Below are 27,699 nucleotides of genomic sequence, written 5' to 3' on the forward strand. Positions count from 1 at the left end.
GTGCTCTACCACTGAGCTACATCCAATACCAACCTTTGTTACCCTCCGGGACGAGACTTGGCTCAGTGGTAAAATGCTCACTTGATGCATGGTCAGTTTGGGATCGATCCCCGTCAGTGGGCCCATTGAGCTATTTCTCGCTCCAGCCAGTGCATCACGACTGGTACATCAAAGGCAGACCAATTATAACCGATGATCGATGATGGAATTCCAGTCGATTCCCAACACTACTTTCAATTATTATTGTGTTATTAGTATGTGTTATCAAAAATAACAAAATGTGTTCTCACCAATAGAAAGAAAGAAAGAAAGAAAGAAAGAAATGTTTTATTTAACGACACACTCAACACATTTTATTTACGGTTATATGGCGTCAGACATATGGTTAAGGACCACACAGATTTTGAGAGGAAACCCGCTATCGCCACTACATGGGCTACTCTTTCTGATTAGCAGCAAGGGATCTTTTATTTGCATTTCCCACAGGCAGGATAGCACAAACCATGGCCTTTATTGAACCAGTTATGGATCACTGGTCGGTGCAAGTGGTTTACACCTACCCATTGAGCCTTGCGGAGCAATCACTCAGGGTCTGGAGTCGGTATCTGGATTAAAAATCCCATTTCTCGACTGGGATCCGAACCCAGTACCTACCAGCCTGCAGACCGATGGCCTAACTAACGACACCACCGAGACCGTCTCACCAACAGGTGTGTAAAAAACGTATATAACCTTTAAATCTGGCATGTCGCCACTGCTTTACCATCCAATGAAAAAAAAGCCAAACACATGATAGAAATCCACTGCACTGTGATCTATAAGTTAACCTGCTTTTGCTCGTTATATTAGATACATAAGATAAATGGTATCTTAACGTAATGGACACCCATGAAATAATCTTTATTTATATTGGAGGAGGAAGCTTAGCCTCCAGTCGGCTATAAAAAATAATTAGTTCTTCTCACAGGGAACGCCTTTTTTCATACGATGGAATTTACTACAAGCTATTTATTTCTGAGTCGACTGATTTCTAAATTGCACATGAATATAGTTTTTTTTTTTTTTGTTTTTTTTTGTTTATTTCCAAAACAATACTTATATTTTATTATTTTGGGTCTGTGCCTTTAATTTCAACTTATTTTTGTTTATCCGATAGCCAATTAAGGTTCAAACACGCTGTCCTGGACACATTCCTCAGTTATTTGGTCTGTTTGTCCAGGACAGTGGGTTAGTGGTTAGTTTGTTAGTGGCTAGAAAGATCTTGTAAAAGTTTGCAGAAATCGCTTTATAAAAAAAATCATTAGTTAAGGGAAATAACTCTATATTGGCTATCCCCAGACGTCAAGAAGAGTAGTTTCCAAACTTTCGCACTTGTGATCGAAAAGTTGCTGAACATTTGAGTAATTGGAAAACAAACAATTAGAAATCTAGCTGTCACATTGTGATGCATATATAGTCATAATGGAGAACGACTCAAATAGTTACGAAATTTCAAAGATGGTAATATTTAGCATTTGACTTATTTAAGATATCGTGGTGTTGCCTTGAACTTCAAACTTCCATAATAAAAAAGAGTAGCCCCAGAAGTGGCGATAGCGGGATTTCCTTTCTATATATCTGTGTGGTCCTTATGTTTGACGCCATATTTAACCGTAAATAAAATGTGTTGAGTGCGTCGTTGAATAAAACATTTCCTTCCTTCCTTCCATCAAATTGGCGTTGAAAACTCTTGAACAAAGTGAGATAGATCATTAGATGACGGTAAACTTAACTGGTATTTAAAATTTGTCAGAGGACATGAAATGCAGTGTTAACTTTTAAAACCTTTTCAACTCCTAACCAGTCCTTCCCAAAGGGAACACAATTTTCTTGCTATGGGTATGGTATTTACTACAAGTTATTTATTTCTGAGCTAAGTGTTTTCTAAATTGCAAATTACAATAATAGTGTTTTTTTTATTTATTTCCAAAACACTTTTTTTTCTTACTCAATCAAACTGAACTTATTTACAAAAAACAATGTTCAGGGGAGGCTGGTATGAAAGGACTATAGTTGTGGCAATTTTGGTCTTTTAGGGTTTTTTTAATTAAAAAAAAAAAGCTGTACACATACAAATGACACACTGTTCTCGAATTGGTAATGACATATCTTCGCCAAATTAATTCAACTTTAAATCGCATTTGGCTATTTGGTGAACAACAACTTAATTTAAACCCTGGGTACATATTGTACTGTATGTGAGACAGCCCGCCAGAATTTCTACTAGTTCACCAGCCTATAGAGCAGTATATATATTTAATGACAAAAACATTATTAAAGACACTTTGTAAGTGATCAACATCATGTGGCAAACGAACAAAATCAAACCCCAAACCTTGATTGGCAAATCAATAAAAAAAATTATATTCTTGTAAAGACTAACTTTTTCACATTTCTTTCATATAGATTTATAAAATTCAAGTGACATCCCACAAGTATTTAACCGAAGAATCTATTCAAAACACACCGGCGCATACGCAAACAAATAATATTTTAGGAACTATTGACCTTTGAGCGGCTCTGTTTCTGGGGAATGAGGCTAAATCGGAACCACTATCAAAACGGAATCATTTTCGTTAGCCCAAACAGAACATATTTGGCTATATTGGTACTGTATGTAAATGTATTGGCAAAAATGGTACCTTTTTTTTTTATACTTTTGTTTTTATAGCAATAACAGCATTTCAGTGTATTGGGGAAAACGGTGTTATAAAGTAATAAATAATATAGCTGTTGTTTTATTGACGATATCATCATTCACAACTTGTAATGTCATTTTAACCATACATTTATAAAAAATTGTTTCTGTTTAAGTCATATATAGCCACAGATTGTGGTTCCGTTTTGTCCAGTTTGGTTTTGTGTTTGTTTGGGGCCATTTTGGCATGGTTCTCTTTTTGCTATAATCCGTTTCCAGAATGTCGCACCTGCGCAGTTGGAACTGCGAAGTCGGAAATGCGGTACATGTATTGTTGTGTATTCAACTATTTCGTCATCATTCTGAACCGTTTGTTTGAATTCTGGCATGGCTGATGCGGAGTTGCGGATTCAATGTAAAAAACCCCAACAAAAAACCCCAAAATAAAAGATTCCCAGTCTGGAGCTCCACGTGGTAAGACGTGTTTGTTTCGCTTGTGCACACTGCACATGCTTTCGTGTGCTCGACTTGGGGGTCCTTCATTTCGTTGTTTTTGTCAGCGAAATGAAGTTTTCTACTGGGATGTATGCGGCCATTGGGACTGATTGAACGTTGGAACGCTTCTCGTTTCGACAGTCTGCACCACCTGGTTGGATTCTTTTTTAGCGAGATTCCTTGCCTCCACGTCATTTCTCCGTCTGACTGTCGACTTGTTTTTGTCGTGACTTGTATGATGGCCATTCTGCAGAACGCCACGGTTGTTCGAGTTTAGTCTCTACATGTCCGAGCCTGTCCTAGCAGCACTGGAAGATTGACCGCCCCACTCTTAAGAACAAATAGGAAGCGGGGTCGGCCCCTACTACTCTTTTTCTAGACTTTACCTTGCTTTATAGTGATACCATCTCGTATCCTCTGGAGTCGGACCCGTCCGCACCACTATACCAACCCATGACGACTGGACTATACCCTAGTCTGATACTCTCGTTCAGACGGATCCGGCTTCTCAAGATCTGTATTTCAGCACAGCACTACACCTTCAACGTCTATTGACTGTCAATCTAGGGGTTTTCTTGACGGGATGCAACCCATCTTGTCCCTTTAAGCTGTGCACCCAAACGGCCTTAACGAGGCCACTCGCGTGGACATATCGATCGGACTTTAAACTTTTAGATCTGCGTTCAAAATTTTAAGTCGAAATTACTTCGTTTTTTTTTTATATTATTAAATAGTCCAATCCTCTCTTCTTTCTTTTATTTAATTTTGGACTGTCCTTCTAAAATGCTCCAAATTATATAAATATTCGGCCGAGCAGTCAATTCTTTTTATTTTTGGCTTGTAACATTTTTTTAAATTTTATTTATTTTATTAACTTTTTTACTAATTGCTATTTTCAAAATTCTGCTCATTTTCAACCCCCCTCCCCCCCCCTTCCATCCCGAGTCAGGCCACCGATGTTATCGGAGGTTGGACTCTGGATGGGCGTGTTCGAAACCCTAGTGGTATATGGGCACGTTAAACTAGTTATCATCATCATCACCAAAATAAAAGAAACAAAAAACATAAATAAATTTACAGTTGGTGAGAAAAAGACTGATTGCCCATCGGACTGGTAGTTATATTTTTTAACTCGTCCATCAGAATTTTTACTTATATTTGGTGAGCGAGCGAATACTTTCTGCACTCCTGCTCATCATCTCATATCCAATGTTATATGACCGTAAATATGTTTAGAGCATCATTGACAAAACATTTACAGAGATTTATCCAGGATATTGGGCAAATTAGCACAACGAAAATGTTTTTCAGACTGTACCACTTATATTAACAGGGCTCGAAACGGCCTGTTTGATGAGATTGGGCAAAGTAGCACAAGTAAATGCGATCAGTGTTCCGTTTGGGCGACTTAAATATTAAAAAAATGATGGTGTTAGTCGCCCAAATAATATTATGTGGGCGATCTTCTTTAGAGCTATAACATATGAGCCACTATTCATATTTGTATGCCACATTAAAATCTTGCCAACATCCATTATTATTTTTTGGGCCACCATATTTTTTGACGAGTTTCGAGCCCTGATTAATTTATTACAACTTTAGATACAATTAACTGTATATTATATTGGGAATTTTTAGTATAGAAATTGGGAGTTTTTTCAGTGCCACTTTCTTTTGGGAAGGAGCCTATACATGTACGTTCAGACCCACAGAATGCGTGGATAAATGCCCAATTTCTTCCTTCTTTTTCCTGTTTTTCAGGCTGGTCAGCTGAAAGAAGTGAGAGAAAATTACAACAGCCTGTTGAATGAGTGGCAGAAACTCCAGTGTGTTTTGAAGAATGAGCAGGTTTGTGTTATTACCTAACAGCAACCGGCCTCGGTGGCGTCGTGGTTAGGCCATCGGTCTACAGGCTAGTAGGTACTGGGTTTGGATCCCAGTCGAGGCATGGGATTTTTAATCCAGATACCGACTCCAAACCCTGAGTGAGTGCTCCACAAGGCTTAATGGGTAGGTGTAAACCACTTGCACCAACCAGTGATCCATAACTGGTTCAACAAAGGCCATGGTTTGTAATATCCTGCCTGTGGGAAGGACAAATAAAAGATCCCTTGCTGCCTGTCGTAAAAGTGTAGCCTATGTGGCGACAGCGGGTTTCCTCTAAAAAAACAGTGTCAGAATGACCATATGTTTGACGTCCAATAGCCGATGATAAGATAAAAAATCAGTGTGCTCTAGTGGCGTCGTTAAATAAAACAAACTTCTTTCTTCTTCTTTACCCAACAGCAGGGGACAGTATTTCACAAGAACCGTTGTTCTGTTTGCAACTTTAAAAGCACGAGAACCGCCAACAGGTTACGTGGTGAACAACTGCATTCTAAAATTAAAAGTACCATATATCAGCAATGAAAGTGACAATCAGTTTATGTTTTCAAATATATTTGAACCACCAATGTAGCACAGAACCGTAGTTCAAGTGTTTTAGGATTAGGTAGATGATGTAACACATCGGTTACAAGAACTATATTCACGTAACTGAACAATAGGTTACCTAAGTAAAACTCACGTGAACTGACTTCTGGTTACCTAACATTTTTAAATATTGTACCCTGCAACAGATATATCTTGCTACTAATGGAAAAATGTAGCGGGTTTCCTGTCTGATAACTGTATACAAAGTACAATCTATTATGTACATTGGAGTTGGGAAGGATTATATAAACTCTATAATAGTTAACAATGCCATTAAAATAGATTCATATTTTTGTATTTAATTTTTTTTAATTTTTTTTTTTAAAGAAAGAAAGTATATATAATTTTTCTCATAATGTTATATTTGCACAGTAATTATAGCTAACATACAATGTTTGACATCCAATAGCTGATGATGAATTAATCAATGTGCTCTAGTGGTGTTGTTAAACAAAAGAAATTAAAAAAAAAAAATGATTCAGAAAACAAGAATGGATAAAAGCTTATATGATTTGCATGCATATTATTAATGTTGGGGCGGGACGTAGCCCATTGGTAAAGCGCTCGCTCGATGCGCAGTCGGTCTGGGATCGATCCACGTCGGTGGGCCCATTCCGCTATTTCTCGTTTCAGCCAGTGCACCACCACTGGTATATCAAAGTCGTGGTGCACTGGCTGGAATGAGAAATAGCCCAATGGGCCCACTGACAGGGATCAATCCTAAACCAACCATGCATCAAGCAAATGCTTTACCATTGGGCTATGTTTCGCCCCTTATTCATATTAAGCATTATGCCAAATGGCTATATAGGGTTGCAAATTAATCAATACATGGAGTACAACTAATACTGTGGATAGAATGATGGAAATACATGGGGTGAAAAAGTATTTTGCCCGAATATCACTATCTTTTTCGCCCGAGTTTAAGGATTTGCTCCAGCCATGGGGAGTGGGGCAGTTGTCCACCCCCCTTCCTCTTCTGTCTAGTACGTTTATGTAAATAATATTTATTTTATTCTATAATTAAAGACGAGAACACTTGATTTACAGAACTGGAAGGACTGCATGATGGTTCACAAAGATGACATGTCACAACTCGCCACGGAGGCATCACAATTGAAGGCGAACCTGCCGAAAATTATCAACAACAATTACGTGACTACAATCACACAGTTTCCTGCAAAGGAAGAAGGTAATGTACCAGTTATGTCTTCCGGAGTCAAGAGCTCGCGAATGATAATTATTAACAACACTTACGTGACTATGATCACACAGTTTGCTACAAAGGAAGAAGGTAAATGTACCAGTTATGTCTTCAGGAGTCTTACAGCTCGCGAATGGTAATTATTAACAACAATTACGTGACTACAATCACAGAGTTTGCTACAAAGGAAGAAGGTAATGTACCAGTTATGTCTTCAGGAGTATTGAGAGCTTGCGAATGGTAATTATTAACAACAATTACGTGACTACAATCACACAGTTTGCTGCAAAAGAAGAAGGTAAATGTACCAGTTATGTCTTCAGGAGTATTACAGCTCGCGAATGGTAATTATTAACAACAATTACGTGACTACAATCACACAGTTTACTGCAAAAGAAGAAGGTAAATGTACTGGTTATGTCTTCAGGAGTGTTAGAGCTCACGAATGGTAATTATTAACAACAATTGCCCGTGACTACGATCACACAGTTTACTGCAAAGGAAGAAGGTAAATGTACCAGTTATGTCTTCAGGAGTGTTAGAGCTCACGAATGGTAATTATTAACAACAATTACGTGACTATGATCACACAGTTTGCTGCAAAGGAAGAAGGTAAATGTACCAGTTATGTCTTCAGGAGTCTTGAGAGCTCGCGAATGGTAATTATTAACAACAATTACGTGACTACGATCACACAGTTTGCTGCAAAGGAAGAAGGTAATGTACCAGTTGGGTGTTTAGGCAGGAGTCCAGGTGCTGGCGAATAATAACTGTAAACTTATGGCAAGTGTGTTCTGTATTGTGATTGGTTAATTATATTTTTTGGGGGGGGGGATCAAATGAAAATAACACCCGGAAAGCTATTGACGTCATTGGAAAGGAACTTAAGACAAGTTGACGGTTCAAGGGTCTGCAGTTAGATTGTAGGCAGGTGTTTTGTTCAAGAAATACCAAATATACAGTTAGTTCCGTAGAAAAACAATTCAGTTTACAATGGACATAACCATATGGAATTTTTAGGTGTTGTTGTCTATTTGATGTCCGCAAATGTTTTATTTTTAACCTCGGGGAAACGTGCAAATTTTTTCCACTAGTAGCAAGGGATCTCTTAAATTCACTTTCCCACAGCCTTTGATATACCAGTCGTGTTGCACAGGTTGGGACGGGAAAACCAGGACGAGAATGGGTCCATTGAGATGATTCACATCTAGCATGCGCTCTACCAACTGAGCTAGATCCCTCTCGGGTTTTAAAGAAATCTTTGGACAACTCAAGATTCATTATATATTTTTTAAAAGATTTATTGCCTCCAGAACATAGGCAGTGGACAGGTTGGGGAGCCGTGGTCGCTGCCTTACAAAGTACATATTTAAACAATAGTATCTAAACAAAATATGCTACTTAAATATGTTAATGCTTTCTATGATATTTATAAGACGGAATGGGCGATTGATGAAATAGCAGTTTTAAATGACACTGATGATAGTAAATATCTGATTTCAGAAATAGCAGTTTTAAAAGACACTGATGATAATAAATATCTAATTTCAGAAATAGCGGTTTTAAAAGACACTGATGATAGTAACTATTTGATTTCAGAAATAGCGGTATTGAAGAAATCCAATGATCAACTGAAGAGTGAATGTCAGATGTGGAAGTCGAAGTTTGAGGCGTCGATCAGTGATTGCCAGAAAGAGAAAAAGGTAACTTAAACCAGGCATCGAAATAAGTCGAGAACGGTCGTTCAGGTTACCGGGAGGTTACCACGTGTAAGAAAAGTAAAAACAACGGTGTTTTGTTCTCAACAAAATTTCAACGAACAGTAGTTTCGTTTCCAAACGTAAATCAGGCAATGCAATTCCGGACTTCCGCGTTTCAGATACAATTTCAGAACGTCCGCGTTTTAGCAGCGTCAACTAGATATGTGTCGAGTAGTTTGCAAGAACATTTAATTTAAACGTAGAAGTACCGGAAAACGGTCTATATAGTCGTGGTAACCTATAGGTTACCAGGCTATATTTTGTGGTAACCTGTAAATGGGTTACGAGACACAATGCTTATTTCGATGCCTGTTAAACCTATGCCTCATACCAGTCTCCATTTCAGTGGGTTATTTGATAATTCCGGTGTGGTTTAACGTAAAACAGACCTCGCCATGAAAAAAAAAAAAACCTTGAGAAGAGTATAGGGGCCGGACATAGCCTAGTGGTAAAGCATTCTAGGATCGATCCCAGTCGGTGGACCCATTGGGCTATTTCTCGTTCCAGCCAGTGCTCCACAACTGGTGTAACAAAGGCCGTAGTATGTACTATCCTGTCTGTAGGATGGTGTATATAAAAGATCCCTTGCTGCTAATCGAAAAGAGTAGCCCATGAAGTGGTGACAGCGGGTTTCCTCCCTCAATATCTGTGTGGTCCTTAACCATATATCTGACGCCATATAACTGTAAAAATAAAATGTGTTGAGTGCGTTATTAAATAAAACATTTCCTTCCTTCCTTCCACTAATTGCTACCCCAACTTAAATTATGGGGAGCCATTTAACACATTACCATATTGGTACAATATAAATTCACATTACTAAGAGGAGCTAAAAATCACTCTGCTTAAACTAGTTTTGGGGGAGGGAAAGGGAGCAAGAGTGATAGACAGACCTGTCAACCTTTAGTCAAGAGAAAGCAGGAGGTGTGTGTTGAAAAAGCAGGAGATTTTGTCAAAAAGCAGGAGATTTTTTAAATTCACACAATTTAACCCAAAATCGCAAGATTTAAAAAAACATTATTACAATAAGTTATATGAATACTATATAATGTCATATATACTTCTTAACCTTAGATCTTGGCATTTAAAAAAAAAAAAAAAAATTAAAAACATTTTTTTTTTTTTTTTAAAGTTTAAATATTATGATTTAATACATATTTAAAAAAAAAAAAATATTTTATCCAAAAATGTTAAGAACATGAACAAGAGATAAAAAATTTAATTAGTACATTTACGGTATTACACTTACAGCCTTACAGGTTGCGTTACATTATCATTTGTGGTTAGTGTACCTAAGTACCAAAGACAAATTTATATAAATCTTATAAATTAATATTCAGTTTTTACTATAATGAGGAACGGTGGCGTGGTACTTATTTAAAATCATTATAATGATGCAATAAACATTGTATTTTCATTAATCATAAGTAAAACCTCATTACGGACATCGTGTGAAATATACCGGAATTATACCCATTTCCGTGAGTAGCTTTATGTCAATGTCAAACACAACATTTTTTAATTGTACAAAAATAATTTCTTGAAGAGTACCCTTATAACCAACATTTTACTGCACAAACATACAAAATTAACTGACACAAGTATGTTTATACAGCTAATTGGTATTTTCGTTGTCTTGCTGTGACATGTGATTTTAACATGCATCGTGTGTATCGCTGTCAACTCGAGTCTGGCAGTTACGATTCGTCATAGTTGCATTATGTAATCCAGTGGGAAGACATTTTACAATTCAGAGGTGTTATTAGAACTAAATTGGATATTTTTTTGTTTTGTTTTATGCAACACTGAATGTCAATACACAGCCTGTTGAATTAGCGGCAACACGCTTCGTAGCCATTACGATGACAACAAACATTATAATAACACGTCATTTTATAAACTCCATGTGCTTTTTTAACAATATAAATAGGCTATCCCACAATTCTCACTTCGGCAAAGGTTAAACAGTCGGGACAATTCGGCCTGTTACATTCTCAGAAAACGAAAGTAGTCGACATTTTCCGAATGAGAAAAAAAAGGTAGAGTTACTTCCCTTATGTTATTTTGACAAAAGAGGATCGATTTTTTTTTATGCTTACAAAAATGTCATTTAACAGGAGAAACTGTCTCCCGCACAGGTGAAAGGAGATTTGATCAAATACCGGGAGACTCCCGCGGAATCCGGGAGGGTTGACAGGTTTGGTGATAGATCCCCTTAAATGACAAGGTCTGAAGAAAAGAAAAGGAAAACAGTTGGCCAAAATAGAAACGAAAATAAATAAATTTCCGTTACATTCATCACATAACGCCATCTACATTCATTACAACATAACATCATCCCATTGGTCCAGACATAGCAACTCCCCGTTTATTCATTTCTCGATGAACGTAAAAATTACGTTGTCAGGGAACGTCATATCTGATGACATCATTTTGTATGGGCAAATTGTTTTATTGAGCGTTATTGTTTATGGACCAAAAATAATTCAAAATAAAGTATGAACTTTTTGTATTATTATTAGTATTGTCTGTTATTTCTTTTACGTTCATCAGGGTATGAAAAAAAAAAAAATCTTTTGCAAAGTTGTATTGGGATATGAATCGTAGTTCGGGTTTTAAAAACATTCTGGTCAGAAAGCCATTGTTATTGGGAATAATGGACATAAATACTGGACAGCTGGCCACAAATGCCCATAAGTAAATGCAACTTTTTCAATTTTTTGCCTAATTTCAATCAACAATAACTGATCTAAAATGTCATAAAATTTAGAAAAATTCACAAAAATAATATTTACCGATTCGAATATGAATTTTATTTTATGTATTTATAAAACATTCAAATGAATACAGTGAGTAAAAATTATAAACTTGTACCCAGTCAACATGGTTTTTGTTAAAAATTAATCCAGTAGTCTAAAGGTTAAGGATCAAGGAAGAAAAAAAAATCATCCACAAAGCGAAGCCGATCTCACAGAAGATTTTTTTTGTTCATACCCAGATGAACGTAAAAGAAATAGCAGACAATACTTATAATTAAATTTCAAACATACTTACTAATAATAACACTAAAAGTGCATATTTTATTTTGAATTATTGTTTTGCTTTTTTAATCAGTGCTCAGTAAGACAAACTACTAATATAAAGTGACATCATCAGATATGACGTTCCCTGAAGACGTTATTTTTACGTTCAACAAGACATGAACAAACTCGCATTGCTATGACTGGACCAATGGGATGACGTTTAATTGTAATGAATGTAAAAGAAGGAAGGAAATGTTTTATTTAACGACACACTCAGCTCATTTTATTTACGGTTATATGGCGTCAGACATATGGTTAAGGAGTATGTACTATCCTGTCTGTGGGATGGTGCATATAAAAGATCCCTTGCTACTAATCGAAAAGAGTAGCCTATGAAGTGGTGACAGCGGGTTTCCTCTCTCAATATCTGTGTGGTCCTTAACCATATGTCTGACGCCATATAACCATAAATAAAATGTGTTGAGTGCGTCGTTAAATAAAAAATTTCTTTGTATGCAGGAAAATCTTCAACTTCGGTGTGACCTTCAGGAGCTGTCTGAGCAGTTAAGCCAGCAGTCTGACTTCTGCTCCAGTCTCGGGTCTGCGTGCTGCACACTGCTGTGGAGAGTCTCACGCTGTGAGGAGAGCATACAGGCAATATTAGTCGGGGTAAGCAGCACACAAAAAAAAAAAAAATGTGTGAAAAAAATAAATTAATAAACAAAATATGTGTGTTTCAAGTTTCATCATTGAAAAAACATAGATAGGTAGGAACACTTAAACATTTTTTTATTTTATTTTATTATTATTATTTTTTAATTAATATTTTTTTAAATCAAATCAAAATCGAGAAAGCGTAGTCAGCTGAGGTGTTCCCAATCTAGTTTGCTGATTGAAAAAAAAATCAGGGATCATGATTTATTATTTTTTACATTTTTAGTTTTGCTTAAACAAAATTTCAGGGTTGCTACATAAAATTCTAGGGTAGGTCGGGAAACCAGAAAAAAAACCTTATTTTTTTAAGGCCTTAAGCAAGCAAAGCTTTATTATTATTTTTTTTTTCATTCCACTGCTCCCTTTCCTTTCTCTCTTTTTGCTTCCACGTCATTTCTTCACGATCTGCCAGCTCCTATATTTCAACTTCTTTCACTGTTCACCTCCACATCCCAGTTCTTGTCTCTCCAACCGCTTTAGGTGCTTGTCTTTTGTGGCTATCCATGCTGCACATACCTGCCATATCCCATCAGCCTGGCCACTTTGGAGAGCATGCGAGACTTCATGTCTCACTATTTTGGGTGTGACAGGTTTGGTTGTCTCTTATAACTGCAGTGACATATTGTTTTAGAGCAATAGTGTTATAAACAGCTGCTGAAAAGTTGTGAATATCCAGAAATAGATTTCAGGTTGTTTTAAAGGGATATACCCTAGTTTTTAAACACTAAGGCATATTTTTCACTGTTAGAGCCGTTTATGATCACTGAAATCAGTCATTACTTATGTTTTATTGTTTAAGTTAATAGAATCTATCACCATTGTGAGGTATAAATAAGGCTATTCCAACCCGAGGGACAAAATGATTTTTGTGAGGACTGAGGTTTACTGAGGCCCTTACAAAAACATTTTGACCCAAGCTTAGTAATAAGAGCTAGTAATCGGTCAAGTCATAAGATTAAATTCTTTTGATTGATTTGTCTCTTTACCATCATATCTCAGCTACTCTACTGCCCCATCTCTATATGTGGCCAGTCTGGGATCGATCCCCGTTGGTGGGCCCATTAGAATATTTCTTGTACATCAAAGGCTGTGGTATATATTATCCTGTCTTTAAGAAAGTGTATATAAAAGATCTCTTAAGACTGTTTTTTGCAGTAGCCTGTGTAGCGATAGCCTGCTTCCCATCTCTCTCAGCCAGATGTTGAAATATCCATGTTAGACACCAAATAGATGTACTTTAATAATGTGCTGAGGTGTCGGTACACATTCCTTTCCTTTGTGTGCAGACGAAGGTGGATGAGTTTCTGTGTATTGTGAGCAGCACGCTGGAGAGTTACGTCTCGGCATACAAGGAGGACTGGCCCCAAGAACAGAGCGAAGAACTCAGCTTTATCCTCGCCTTGTGTGGGGTGATAACCAGTAAGTTATCCTTGCCTTGTGTGGGGCGATAACCAGTAAGTTATCCTTGCCTTGTGTGGGGCGATAACCAGTAAGTTATCCTCACCCTGTGTGGGGCGATAACCAGTAAGTTATCCTCGCCTTGTGTGAGGTGATAACCAGTAAGTTATCCTTGCCTTGTGTGGGGCGATAACCAGTAAGTTATCCTTGCCTTGTGTGGGGCGATAACCAGTAAGTTATCCTTGCCTTGTGTGGGGCGATAACCAGTAAGTTATCCTCACCCTGTGTGGGGCGATAACCAGTAAGTTATCCTCGCCTTGTGTGGGGCGATAACCAGTAAGTTTTCACCAGGAACAGAGCGAAGAACTCAGCTTTATCCTCGCCTTGTGTGGGGTGATAACCAGTAAGTTATCCTCGCCTTGTGTGGGGTGATAACCAGTAAGTTATCCTCGCCTTGTGTGGCATGATAACCAGTAAGTTATCCTCGCCTTGTGTGGGGCGATAACCAGTAAGTTATCCTCGCCTTGTGTGGGGTGATAAACAGTGAGTTATCCTCGCCTTGTGTGTGTGGGGTGATAACCAGTAAGTTATCCTCACCTTGTGGGGTGATAACCAGTAAGTTATCCTCACCTTGTGTGGGGTGATAACCTGTATGTTATCCTCGCCTTGTGTGGGGTGATAACCATTAAGTTATCCTCGCCTTGCGTGAGGTGATAACCAGTAAGTTATCCTCGCCTTTTGTGGGGTGATGACCAGTAAGTTATCCTCTCCACGTGTTGGGTGATAACCAGTAAGTGATCCTCACCTTGTGTGGGGTGATAACCAGTAAGTTATCGTTGCCCTGTGTGGGGTGATAACCAGTAAGTTATCGTTGCCCTGTGTGGGGTGATAACCAGTAAGATATCCTCGCCTTGTGTGGGGCGATAACCAGTAAGTTATCCTCACCTTGTGTGGGGTGATAACCAGTAAGTTATCTTCGCCTTGTGTGGGGTGATAACCAGTCAGTTATCCTCGCCTTGTGTGGGGTGATAACCAGTAGTAAGTTATCCTCGCCTTGTGTGGGGTGATAACCAGTAGTAAGTTATCCTCACCTTGTGTGGGGTGATAACCAGTAAGTTATCCTCGCCTTGTGTGGGGTGATAACCAGTAAGTTATCCTCGCCTTGTGTGGGGTGATAACCAGTAAGTTATCCTCGCCTTGTGTGGGGTGATAACCAGTAAGTTATCCTCGCCTTGTGTGGGGTGATAACCAGTAAGTTACTCTCGCCTTGTGTGGGATGATAACCAGTAAGTTATCCTCGCTTTGTGTGGGGTGATAACCAGTAAGTGATCCTCACCTTGTGTGGGGTGATAACCAGTAAGTTATCGTTGCCCTGTGTGGGGTGATAACCAGTAAGTTATCGTTGCCCTGTGTGGGGTGATAACCAGTAAGATATCCTCGCCTTGTGTGGGGTGATAACCAGTAAGTTATCCTCGCCTTGTGTGGGGCGATAACCAGTAAGTTATCCTCGCCTTGTGTGGGGCGATAACCAGTAAGTTATCCTCGCCTTGTGTGGGGCGATAACCAGTAAGTTATCCTCGCCTTGTGTGGGGTGATAACCAGTAAGTTATCTTCGCCTTGTGTGGGGTGATAACCAGTAAGTTACTCTCGCCTTGTGTGGGGTGATAACCAGTAAGTGATCCTCGCCTTGTGTGGGATGATAACCAGTAAGTTATCGTTGCCCTGTTTGGGGTGATAACCAGTAAGTTATCGTTGCCCTGTGTGGGGTGATAACCAGTAAGATATCCTCGCCTTGTGTGGGGTGATAACCAGTAAGTTATCCTCGCCTTGTGTGGGCTGATAACCAGTAAGTTATCCTCGCCTTGTGTGGGCTGATAACCAGTAAGTTATCCTCGCCTTGTGTGGGGTGATAACCAGTAAGTTATCATCGCCTTGTGTCTGGTGATAACCAGTAAGTTATCCTCGCCTTATGTGGGGTGATAACCAGTAAGTTTACACCAGGAACAGAGCGAAGAACTCAGCTTTATCCTCGCTTTGTGTGGGGTGATAACCAGTAAGATATCCTTGCCTTGTGTGGGGTGATAACCAGTATGTTATCCTCGCCTTATGTGGGCGTGATAACCAGTATGTTATCCTCGCCTTGTGTGGGGTGATAACCAGTATGATATCCTCGCCTTGTGTGGGGGTGATAACCAGTATGATATCCTCGCCTTGTGTGGGGTGATAACCAGTATGTTATCCTCGCCTTGTGTGGGGTGATAACCAGTAAGTTATCCTCGCCTTGTGTGGGGTGATAACCAGTAAGTTACTCTCGCCTGGTGTGGGGTGATAACCAGTATGTTATCCTCGCCTTGTGTGGGGTGATAACCAGTAAGTTACTCTCGCCTTGTGTGGGGTGATAACCAGTATGTTATCCTCACCTTGTGTGGGGTGATAACCAGTAAGTTATCCTCGCCTTGTGTGGGGTGATAACCAGTATGATATCCTCGCCTTGTGTGGGGTGATAACCAGTAAGTTATCCTCGCCTTGTGTCTGGTGATAACCAGTAAGTTATCCTCGCCTTGTGTGGGGTGATAACCAGTAAGTTATCCTCGCCTTGTGTGGGGTGATAACCAGTAAGTTTACACCAGGAACAGAGCGAAGAACTTCTACTGTACATAATATTACAGTGGGGGCAGAACGCCCTGTGGTAATGAGCTCACCTGATGTGCAGTCGGTGTAGGATCGATTCCCGTCGGTGGGCCCATTGGGCTATTTCTCGTTCCAGCCAGTGCACCATGACTGGTATGTCAAAGGCCGTTGTATGTGCTATCCTGTTTGTAGGATGGATGGTGCATATAAAAGATCCCTTGCTACTAATGGAAAAATGTAGCAGGTTTCCTCTAACACTATATGTCTAAAATACCAAATGTTTGCCGATGATTAATAAATCATTGTGCTGTAGTGGTTTCGTTAAACAACGCAAACTGACTGTAATATTTGAAATTTTGCTTGATAGATGTGGCGGCTTCAGCTTTCGGACGCGATTTCTTGGTTAGTAATGAAAATGGCCGACATCTTATAGACACGTTTGTGTCCTTCCTAACAGAAGCACCACTGAAGAAAAGTGCACGACTGAAAAAGTGAGTGCACAACGTTTATTTATTGTTGTTTTGTTTTTCAATCCCCTACCGGTCCAACCGGAGGGGATAATAGGTTTCATCTCCACCTTTCGGTGTTTCAGTCTGTCCGTCTGTCTGTCTGTTCAACATGTCTTTTTGCGATTGTTGTTTTTGACAATGCCACAAGATACTGAACACCAAGGTTCGCACACGCTTGAAAAGGCCCTAAATTTGAAGGGTTGCTCTAAAAAAATCCCTATTTTGATGATATAGCCCTAAAAAAACACCTGTATTTTATGGGCAAGTTCACAAAAGACCCTAAGTAGGGCCATATAAGCCCTGAAATCGATAGACATTTTTCTTCTTCCGGAAACATTAAATAAATTGCCAAAAACACATCGATATCTACTTTCATTTGTTGATCTCTATGTTCGCCCGAACATTGGTGTATAAACAATGCCAAAATCATACCAATTAATGATTCTTTTGTAAAACATCATCAGTGTTTGGTATTGTTCATAGAAGGATTTATTCGTAACTTTCGGGGAGCGCTTGATTGGTCATTCTAAAACTAAACACGTTTCTAAAATACTAATCAAGAGTCTTTAATCTTAGTGCAAACTAAATAAAATGGAATATTCTAAAATTATCTGAACTGAATCGGACATTTATGCCTATGTGGATTCTACATACTTATGTTTATGAAAATGTGTAGGACAGTTCTCTGTAGATTCTGACGGCCCACTTGAACACTCCCATTATTTTGTTGATTTCGAAGGTCATTGCAAATGGTGAACAGCAAAGTTTTAGTTCCTAAATTTGACTTACATTGACCCTAAAAAGCCCCTAAATTTAGGTTTGAAATTTCTGTATGAACCATGTGAACTGAAATTTTGTGTATAGCTTTATCATGTACTGTTACAGATCAGGTTTCACTTTCATGGAGATTTACCCCCGCCCCCCCCCCCCCCCCCCCCCCGACTTCAGTATTTGCAATACCTGAATATATTAAGCTGTAATTTTGTATATAGCTTTATCAGGTACTGTTACAGATCAAGTTTAACTCATGGCGATTTACCCATTTTGTCACAGTTATGGACCGTGAACTTAGAAGATACAAAAATCTGTTGGGGCCCTGTAGGGGATATGTATTTTGCTTTAGCAGTTCTTTGAGAATGCTTGTTAATTGTCCTACACATTTTCATAAACATAAATACGTAGAATCCACAATGGCATAAATGTCTGATTCAGTTCAGATAATTTTAGAATATTCAGTGGAACTTTTCCAGAAAATGTACTTGACCTTGACTTTTTAAAACAAATTTGAATAAATATTATTAGTTTAATTTTAACTTACATTCAATGACAGGACATTGTGTCATCTTTATTTAGCTCTGTATACAATTTGTTTTAGATATTTTATCGTAATTGCACTTCATATCCCTTTTTTATTGTTTAAATTTCATTTTTTTATTTTTCAAATAAGTTCAAATGCATTGGTATCATCAAATTTAAACACGAAGAAGTGACACTGGCCGCAATAATCAAAACAGAATAATGTACAAGGGAGGTAATTTAATCATGCACTTGTTTAAAAAAGTAAATATGATTTTTATATTTTCACTGTAACTAAAATACATTGAAAATATGACTTTTCACTGAATATCACTTTTATGGTTTCTGTAGATCTATGTATTTCATTGCTATGTATATGATATATTTTTGTTCTTTGTAACTCCAGCCTTCTTTTGATGACGCTCTACAATCTGAGCATCAACCAAAAGGGACAGAAGTACATTTGTTCAAAGCAAGGAATCATGGGATTGCTTTCGTGGCATCTGCAAGGTAAGCCGTGGATGGGGGGGGAGTATATTATAATGAAAAGTGTAACTATTGGCCTGTATTTTGTGAAAACCTGTAATGAGTTACTAGATACTATGCTAATTTCGATGCCTGCTACCTTGTCTGTTGGTAAACTGCGTATGAAAGATTCCTTGTTGCTAATGGCAAAATGTGTTACCTCTGAAGCCTATACATGTATGTCAGTATTACCAGGAAGGAAGGAAATGTTTTATTTAACGACGCACTTAACACATTTTATTGACGGTTATATGGCGTCGGACATATGGTTAAGGACCACACAGATATTGCCAGAGGAAACCCGCTGTTGCCATTTCATAGGCTACTCTTTTCAGTTAGCAGCAAGGGATGTTTTATATGCACCATCCCATAGACAGGATAGCACATACCACGGCATTTGATGTACCAGTCGTGGTGCACTGGCTGGAACGAGAAATAGCCCAATGGGCACACCGACGGGGATTGATCCCAGACCAACCGCGCATCATGCAAACGCTTTACCATTGGGCTATGTCCCGCCCGTCAGTATTACCAATGCACAAAAAAAAAAAATTCTGCTGATTAGGTAGCCACCAGTTTTCATTTTTGGTTATTTGTAAACCTTAGGGTCATCGAATATTTTTTGTTTTTATTATTACACCCCCAAAACTCATATATTATTTTACATGGGATATATGCTCTAAAAACTGAAAATGTAATGGCAAATGACGAAATTTGGCCGCCATTTTGAATAAATTACAGTTCCGGTTATATAGAACGTGACCGTAGACAAAAAATTCCACCGGATTCGTTTTTGGTGATAGAAAATACTAGGCATAAAAATTTGGCCTGGATTTGCCCAAGCCTTGTTTAACATCCAATAGCCAATGATTAATAAATAAGTGTGCTCTTGTGGTGTTGTTAGAAAAAAACCCATTTTGATTTTGGTAGTTAGATCGAGAGAATGTTGGGCTTTTACCTTCCAAATGACCTATTAAAGCTGTGGTGTGAAGCTGGTGCTAAAACTAAAGTTAATTTTGATATTGCAGAAATATAATTTATCTGTAATGTAGGTGTGGGACGTAGCCCAATGGTAAAGTGCTCGCTTGACGTGCGATCGGTGGGCCCATTGGGCTATTTCTCGTTCCAGCCAGTGCACCACGACTGGTGTATCAAAGAGTACATTACCAAATATTTGGCATTCAATAGTGCTTGAACCTTAATTGGATATAAGCACGGAAATAAGTTAAAATGAAATGACATCCAATAGCCAATGATTAATGAATCAATGTGCTCTAGTGGTGTCGTTAAAGAGACAGACCCTAGTTTCAACCCGTGAAAATTAACACTAAGTTTAATTAATCTACAAACCTGTAACACATTTAGATAAAGTTACAATTGAGTGAAACACAAGTCTGTGACTTTGAAATGGTGAAATATCCTCTAAAAATAGACTAAAACTCGACTCCATAGCTGTTACTTCTCAGACGCACATGCATTTTTAAAAATATGACAAATGCATTTTGTGATATTAAAAACACGAGGATGACCAAATACACTTCTAATGTATGGAAATGGATAATCTAAACAATAAAATGTAAGTAAAGTTTGATTTCTGTTATCAAAAATGGCTCTAATAGTAAGAAATATGCCTTAGTGTTTAAAAACTAGGTTATGTCCCTTTAAAGATTTTCTTTCTTTTTTTTGATATTGCAGAAATATAATTTATCTGTAATGTAATTTCTAAGACTTAGTTAGCCCCATGCTTATAAAAGAAAACTTTTTTCTTTCTCTTTTGATATTGCAGAAATATAATTTATCTGTAATGTAATTTGTAAGGTTTAGATAGCCCCATGCTTATAAAAGAAAACATTTTTCTTTTTTTTGATATTGCAGAAATATAATTTATCTGTAATGTAATCCCCATGCTTATTAAAATTTTAGAGTTTAAACTCAAGACTAATAAGAGTCCGAGACAGTAATGCTTCAGCAACACCACATAAAATTGTATACATGTGGCTACTTTAGAGGTTTGAATCTAGACTCTAAGATATTATGAGGGAGGTGTAGCCCAGTGGTAAAGCGCTCGCTTGATGTGTGATCTGTTTGGGATCAATCCCCATCAGTGGGCCCATTGCGCTATTTCTCGTTCCAGCCAGTGCATCACAACTGGTGCATCAAAGGCTGTGGTATGTGCTATCCTGTCTGTGGGATGGTGCATATAAAAGATCCCTTGCTGCTAATCGAAAAGAGTAGCCCATTAAGTGGCGACAGCGGGTTTCCTCTCTCAATATGTGTGGTCTTTAACTATATGTCTGACGCCATATAACTGTAAATAAAATGTGTTGAGTGTTGAATAAAACATTTCCTTCTGAAGTATTATAACCATGGATCCTGGTATAGAAGTTGCAATTATAACCACTGATTCCTCTTATTATAAGGAAAAGCCTGTTTTTTCCTTTCCAGGGCCTCGTTTTTTTACAAAGCGATCTTGGTGCTAAAATCACCTTAAGTGCGTAGCTACCCTATGCAATTAAAGCAGCGTTCTCATTATACAATTATTCACACCGACTTGTCAGATACATTTTTGTCAGCCCTACAAATTTCGGAACACATAAGACTAAAGTCGTTAGGTCACAGTACTATTCAATCACATGCGACAAGTCGGTGTGAGTATTCACATAATCAGCAGTGGGAATTCTACTCAGATCAGCTATTTTCCTCTCATGGAACATTGCGTTTCCTCACATTTTAATCGTTCTTTCCTCCAAAATATGTCAGATGGCACAGATTTTAACCTAGGATTTCAAGAATTTCCGGGACCCCTCTAGATTTCCTCTTTTTTTTTTACAGTTCACCAATTCCCACCCCTGCATAATGAGAATGCCACTTAAGGTATATCTTAGCCCCTAAGATTGCTTCGTAAAACGGCGGACCTGTACAATTGTTGTCATTTTAGAGGAGACCGATGAAGAGAACCGACTGAATACCCTGCGAGTTCTGCTGTCGCTCGTGTCGGATGAGAAGAACGTGGCAATCCTGCACGCTCTGAACGAAGTGGTAAGCACTCTCCACTGGGGTGGGACGTAGCCCAGTGGTAGTCCAGTGGTAAAGCGCGAGGTTGGTCTAAGATCAATCCCCATCGGTGGGCCCATTAGGCTATTTCTTACTCCAGCCAGTGGTAGCCAAGTGGTCAAGTGCGAGGTTGGTGGTCTAGGATCAATCCCCATTGGTGGGCCCATTAGGCTATTTCTCACTCCAGTCAGTGGTAGCCAAGTGGTCAAGCGCTAGGTTGGTGGTCTAGGATCAATCCCCATCGGTGGGCCCATTAGGCTATTTCTCACTCCAGTCAGTGGTAGCCAAGTGGTCAAGCGCTAGGTTGGTGGTCTAGGATCAATCCCCATCGGTGGGCCCATTAGGCTATTTCTCACTCCAGTCAGTGGTAGCCAAGTGGTCAAGCGCTAGGTTGGTGGTCTAGGATCAATCCCCATCGGTGGGCCCATTAGGCTATTTCTTACTCCAGCCAGTGGTAGCCAAGTGGTAAAGCGCGAGGTTGGTCTAGGATCAATCCCCATCGGTGGGCCCATTAGGCTATTTCTCACTCCAGCCAGTGGTAGCCCAGTGGTAAAGGGCGAGGTTGGTGGTCTAGGATCAATCCCCATCGGTGGGCCCATTAGGCTATTTCTTGCTCCAGCCAGTGGTAGTCCAGTGGTAAAGCGCGAGGTTGGTCTAAGATCAATCCCCATCGGTGGGCCCATTAGGCTATTTCTCACTCCAGCCAGTGGTAGCCAAGTGGTAAAGCGCGAGGTTGGTGGTCTAGGATCAATCCCCATTGGTGGGCCCATTAGGCTATTTCTCGCTCCAGTCAGTGGTAGCCAAGTGGTAAAGTGCGAGGTTGGTGGTCTAGGATCAATCCCCATCGGTGGGCCCATTAGGCTATTTCTCGCTCCAGTCAGTGGTAGCCAAGTGGTAAAGGGCGAGGTTGGTGGTCTAGGATCAATCCCCATCGGTGGGCCCATTAGGCTATTTCTTGCTCCAGCCAGTGGTAGTCCAGTGGTAAAGTGCGAGGTTTGTCTAAGATCAATCCCCATCGGTGGGCCCATTAGGCTATTTCTTGCTCCAGCCAGTGGTAGTCCAGTGGTAAAGTGCGAGGTTGGTCTAAGATCAATCCCCATCGGTGGGCCCATTAGGCTATTTCTCACTCCAGCCAGTGGTAGCCAAGTGGTAAAGCGCGAGGTTGGTGGTCTAGGATCAATCCCCATCGGTGGGCCCATTAGGCTATTTCTCGCTCCAGTCAGTGGTAGCCAAGTGGTAAAGTGCGAGGTTGGTGGTCTAGGATCAATCCCCATCGGTGGGCCCATTAGGCTATTTCTCGCTCCAGTCAGTGGTAGCCAAGTGGTAAAGTGCGAGGTTGGTGGTCTAGGATCAATCCCCATCGGTGGGCCCATTAGGCTATTTCTCGCTCCAGTCAGTGGTAGCCAAGTGGTAAAGCGCGAGGTTGGTGGTCTAGGATCAATCCCCATCGGTGGGCCCATTAGGCTATTTCTTGCTCCAGCCAGTGGTAGTCCAGTGGTAAAGCGCGAGGTTGGTGGTCTAGGATCAATCCCCATCGGTGGGCCCATTAGGCTATTTCTTGCTCCAGTCAGTGGTAGCCAAGTGGTAAAGCGCAAGGTTGGTCTAGGATCAGTCCCCATCGGTGGGCCCATTAGGCTATTTCTCACTCCAGCCAGTGGTAGCCAAGTGGTAAAGCGCGAGGTTGGTGGTCTAGGATCAATCCCCATCGGTGGGCCCATTAGGCTATTTCTCACTCCAGTCAGTGGTAGCCAAGTGGTCAAGCGCGAGGTTGGTGGTCTAGGATCAATCCCCATCGGTGGGCCCATTAGGCTATTTCTCGCTCCAGTCAGTGGTAGCCAAGTGGTAAAGGGCGAGGTTGGTGGTCTAGGATCAATCCCCATCGGTGGGCCCATTAGGCTATTTCTTGCTCCAGCCAGTGGTAGTCCAGTGGTAAAGTGCGAGGTTGGTCTAAGATCAATCCCCATCGGTGGGCCCATTAGGCTATTTCTCACTCCAGCCAGTGGTAGCCAAGTGGTAAAGCGCGAGGTTGGTGGTCTAGGATCAATCCCCATCGGTGGGCCCATTAGGCTATTTCTCGCTCCAGTCAGTGGTAGCCAAGTGGTAAAGTGCGAGGTTGGTGGTCTAGGATCAATCCCCATCGGTGGGCCCATTAGGCTATTTCTCGCTCCAGTCAGTGGTAGCCAAGTGGTAAAGCGCGAGGTTGGTGGTCTAGGATCAATCCCCATCGGTGGGCCCATTAGGCTATTTCTTGCTCCAGCCAGTGGTAGTCCAGTGGTAAAGCGCGAGGTTGGTGGTCTAGGATCAATCCCCATCGGTGGGCCCATTAGGCTATTTCTTGCTCCAGTCAGTGGTAGCCAAGTGGTAAAGCGCAAGGTTGGTCTAGGATCAGTCCCCATCGGTGGGCCCATTAGGCTATTTCTCACTCCAGCCAGTGGTAGCCAAGTGGTAAAGCGCGAGGTTGGTGGTCTAGGATCAATCCCCATCGGTGGGCCCATTAGGCTATTTCTCACTCCAGTCAGTGGTAGCCAAGTGGTAAAGCGCGAGGTTGGTGGTCTAGGATCAGTCCCCATCGGTGGGCCCATTAGGCTATTTCTCGCTCCAGTCAGTGGTAGCCAAGTGGTAAAGGGCGAGGTTGGTGGTCTAGGATCAATCCCCATCGGTGGGCCCATTAGGCTATTTCTCACTCCAGTCAGTGGTAGCCAAGTGGTCAAGCGCGAGGTTGGTGGTCTAGGATCAATCCCCATCGGTGGGCCCATTAGGCTATTTCTCACTCCAGCCAGTGGTAGCCCAGTGGTAAAGAGCGAGGTTGGTGGTCTAGGATCAATCCCCATCGGTGGGCCCATTAGGCTATTTCTTGCTCCAGTCAGTGGTAGCCAAGTGGTAAAGCGCAAGGTTGGTCTAGGATCAGTCCCCATCGGTGGGCCCATTAGGCTATTTCTCACTCCAGCCAGTGGTAGCCAAGTGGTAAAGTGCGAGGTTGGTGGTCTAGGATCAATCCCCATCGGTGGGCCCATTAGGCTATTTCTTACTCCAGCCAGTGGTAGTCCAGTGGTAAAGCGCGAGGTTGGTGGTCTAGGATCAATCCCCATCGGTGGGCCCATTAGGCTATTTCTTACTCCAGCCAGTGGTAGCCAAGTGGTCAAGCGCGAGGTTGGTGGTCTAGGATCAATCCCCATCGGTGGGCCCATTAGGCTATTTCTCGCTCCAGTCAGTGGTAGCCAAGTGGTAAAGGGCGAGGTTGGTGGTCTAGGATCAATCCCCATCGGTGGGCCCATTAGGCTATTTCTTGCTCCAGCCAGTGGTAGTCCAGTGGTAAAGTGCGAGGTTGGTGGTCTAGGATCAATCCCCATCGGTGGGCCCATTAGGCTATTTCTCACTCCAGTCAGTGGTAGCCAAGTGGTCAAGCGCGAGGTTGGTGGTCTAGGATCAATCCCCATCGGTGGGCCCATTAGGCTATTTCTCACTCCAGCCAGTGGTAGCCCAGTGGTAAAGAGCGAGGTTGGTGGTCTAGGATCAATCCCCATCGGTGGGCCCATTAGGCTATTTCTTGCTCCAGTCAGTGGTAGCCAAGTGGTAAAGCGCAAGGTTGGTCTAGGATCAGTCCCCATCGGTGGGCCCATTAGGCTATTTCTCACTCCAGCCAGTGGTAGCCAAGTGGTAAAGTGCGAGGTTGGTGGTCTAGGATCAATCCCCATCGGTGGGCCCATTAGGCTATTTCTTACTCCAGCCAGTGGTAGTCCAGTGGTAAAGCGCGAGGTTGGTGGTCTAGGATCAATCCCCATCGGTGGGCCCATTAGGCTATTTCTTACTCCAGCCAGTGGTAGCCAAGTGGTCAAGCGCGAGGTTGGTGGTCTAGGATCAATCCCCATCGGTGGGCCCATTAGGCTATTTCTCGCTCCAGTCAGTGGTAGTCCAGTGGTAAAGTGCGAGGTTTGTCTAAGATCAATCCCCATCGGTGGGCCCATTAGGCTATTTCTCACTCCAGTCAGTGGTAGCCAAGTGGTAAAGTGCGAGGTTGGTGGTCTAGGATCAATCCCCATCGGTGGGCCCATTAGGCTATTTCTCACTCCAGTCAGTGGTAGCCAAGTGGTCAAGCGCTAGGTTGGTGGTCTAGGATCAGTCCCCATCGGTGGGCCCATTAGGCTATTTCTTACTCCAGCCAGTGGTAGCCAAGTGGTCAAGCGCGAGGTTGGTGGTCTAGGATCAATCCCCATCGGTGGGCCCATTAGGCTATTTCTCGCTCCAGTCAGTGGTAGCCAAGTGGTAAAGGGCGAGGTTGGTGGTCTAGGATCAATCCCCATCGGTGGGCCCATTAGGCTATTTCTTGCTCCAGCCAGTGGTAGTCCAGTGGTAAAGTGCGAGGTTTGTCTAAGATCAATCCCCATCGGTGGGCCCATTAGGCTATTTCTCACTCCAGTCAGTGGTAGCCAAGTGGTCAAGCGCTAGGTTGGTGGTCTAGGATCAATCCCCATCGGTGGGCCCATTAGGCTATTTCTCACTCCAGCCAGTGGTAGCCAAGTGGTAAAGCGCGAGGTTGGTGGTCTAGGATCAATCCCCATCGGTGGGCCCATTAGGCTATTTCTCACTCCAGCCAGTGGTAGCCAAGTGGTAAAGCGCGAGGTTGGTGGTCTAGGATCAATCCCCATCGGTGGGCCCATTAGGCTATTTCTTGCTCCAGCCAGTGGTAGCCAAGTGGTATTGTGTTTATGTTGCAGCTTCCGATATCGATTTCAATTGTGTTTATGTTGCAGCTTCCAATATCGATTTCAATTGTGTTCATGTTGCAGCTTCCAATATCAATTTCAATTGTGTTTATGTTGCAGCTTCCTATATCAATTTCAATTGTGTTTATGTTGCAGTTTCTGATATCGATTTCAATTGTGTTTATGTTGCAGCTTTCAACATCGATTTCAATTGTGTTTATGTTGCAGCTTCCGATATTGATTTCAATTGTGTTTGTGTTGCAGCTTCCGACATCGTTTCTACAACAGCTGACAGTGTGTCGCAACCGAGAGATTCAGGAACTGTCACTGGAACTGATCCTGGACATGAGGCAACTCACAAGTGAACAGTAACCACGGAAACACGTCACACACCTGTCCTTCCAATAAAACAAGTGAACAGTAACCATGGATACAAATCACACCTGTCCTTCCACTGCAACCAGTGAACAGTAACCATAGAAACAAATCATGCCTGTCCTTCCACTGTAACTTGCAAGTGAGCGGTGTCAGTTACCATGGAAACAAGACACACCAGTTGTTCCATGGTAACAAGTGAACAGCAACCATGGAAACATGTCACACCTGTCATTCCACTAAGAAGCAAACAGTGTCAGTTGCCATGGAAACAAGACACACTGGTCAGTTGTTCCACTGTAACCATGGAAACAAGTCACCTGTCGTTCTTTTGTAACAAATGAACAGTAACCATGGAAACTAAGTCGCCTGTCATTCCACTGAAACAGGTCTGTGAAAATAGATCGAATATCGATCGCCGCCTGTCACTCGGCCAAGTCAGATTTCATGTAACCCATTTTCAGTTCACACGTCAAGTTTAAAACATTTACATAATTCTAGTTGTATACAATATGTCAGGCAGATCTTTTTAAGTGTGAGAGATTTTAAAGGGACATTCCTGAGTTTGCTGCATTGTAAGATGTTTCCGACTAATAAAATATTTCTACGATTAAACTTGCATATTAAACATATTTTTTTGTATAGGTAGTACTAAACCAAATAACTTCCGGCTGGGTCAAAGTTCGAGGTGCACCCAACTTTTGATAGAGAAGTGAACACCACAAGTCCTGTGATTGGTTATAAATGTGAGTGTGTTGGTTGTAAAAAATAATAGTTTCATCTGGGTAAAAAAAATGTGCAATTTTATTTCATCTAGTACCAATGTGTCAAGTAGCCTTGTGCTTGAAACATGTATGGGGTAC

General features: G+C 41.1%; 1 protein-coding gene across 1 annotated transcript; it reads left to right on the forward strand.

The window, feature by feature from the left end:
* Positions 1–1,244: 1,244 nt before the first annotated feature.
* Positions 1,245–26,851, forward strand: LOC121386843 (heat shock factor 2-binding protein-like). The gene is made up of 10 exons (XM_041517861.1): positions 1,245–1,500; positions 4,934–5,020; positions 6,695–6,836; positions 8,448–8,551; positions 12,151–12,300; positions 13,632–13,764; positions 16,742–16,865; positions 18,586–18,689; positions 21,643–21,743; positions 26,726–26,851. Exons 1-10 carry the CDS (start codon positions 1,462–1,464, stop codon positions 26,831–26,833), a joined length of 1,092 nt encoding a protein of 363 aa, XP_041373795.1. The 5' UTR covers positions 1,245–1,461; the 3' UTR covers positions 26,834–26,851.
* The last annotated feature ends 848 nt before the right edge of the window (positions 26,852–27,699 follow it).

Source organism: Gigantopelta aegis, chromosome 12 (assembly GCF_016097555.1).
Source record: "Gigantopelta aegis isolate Gae_Host chromosome 12, Gae_host_genome, whole genome shotgun sequence".
Classification (NCBI taxonomy): domain Eukaryota; kingdom Metazoa; phylum Mollusca; class Gastropoda; order Neomphalida; family Peltospiridae; genus Gigantopelta; species Gigantopelta aegis.

Bases quoted from the DNA above. Each gene is read 5' to 3' on its own strand.
- LOC121386843 (XM_041517861.1), top strand. From the start codon at position 1,462: ATGGAGAACGACTCAAATAGTTACGAAATTTCAAAGATG. The intron at 6,837-8,447 runs GTAATGTACCAG...ATTTGATTTCAG, and splicing joins GTTTCCTGCAAAGGAAGAAG to AAATAGCGGTATTGAAGAAA. The intron at 8,552-12,150 runs GTAACTTAAACC...CTTTGTATGCAG, and splicing joins ATTGCCAGAAAGAGAAAAAG to GAAAATCTTCAACTTCGGTG.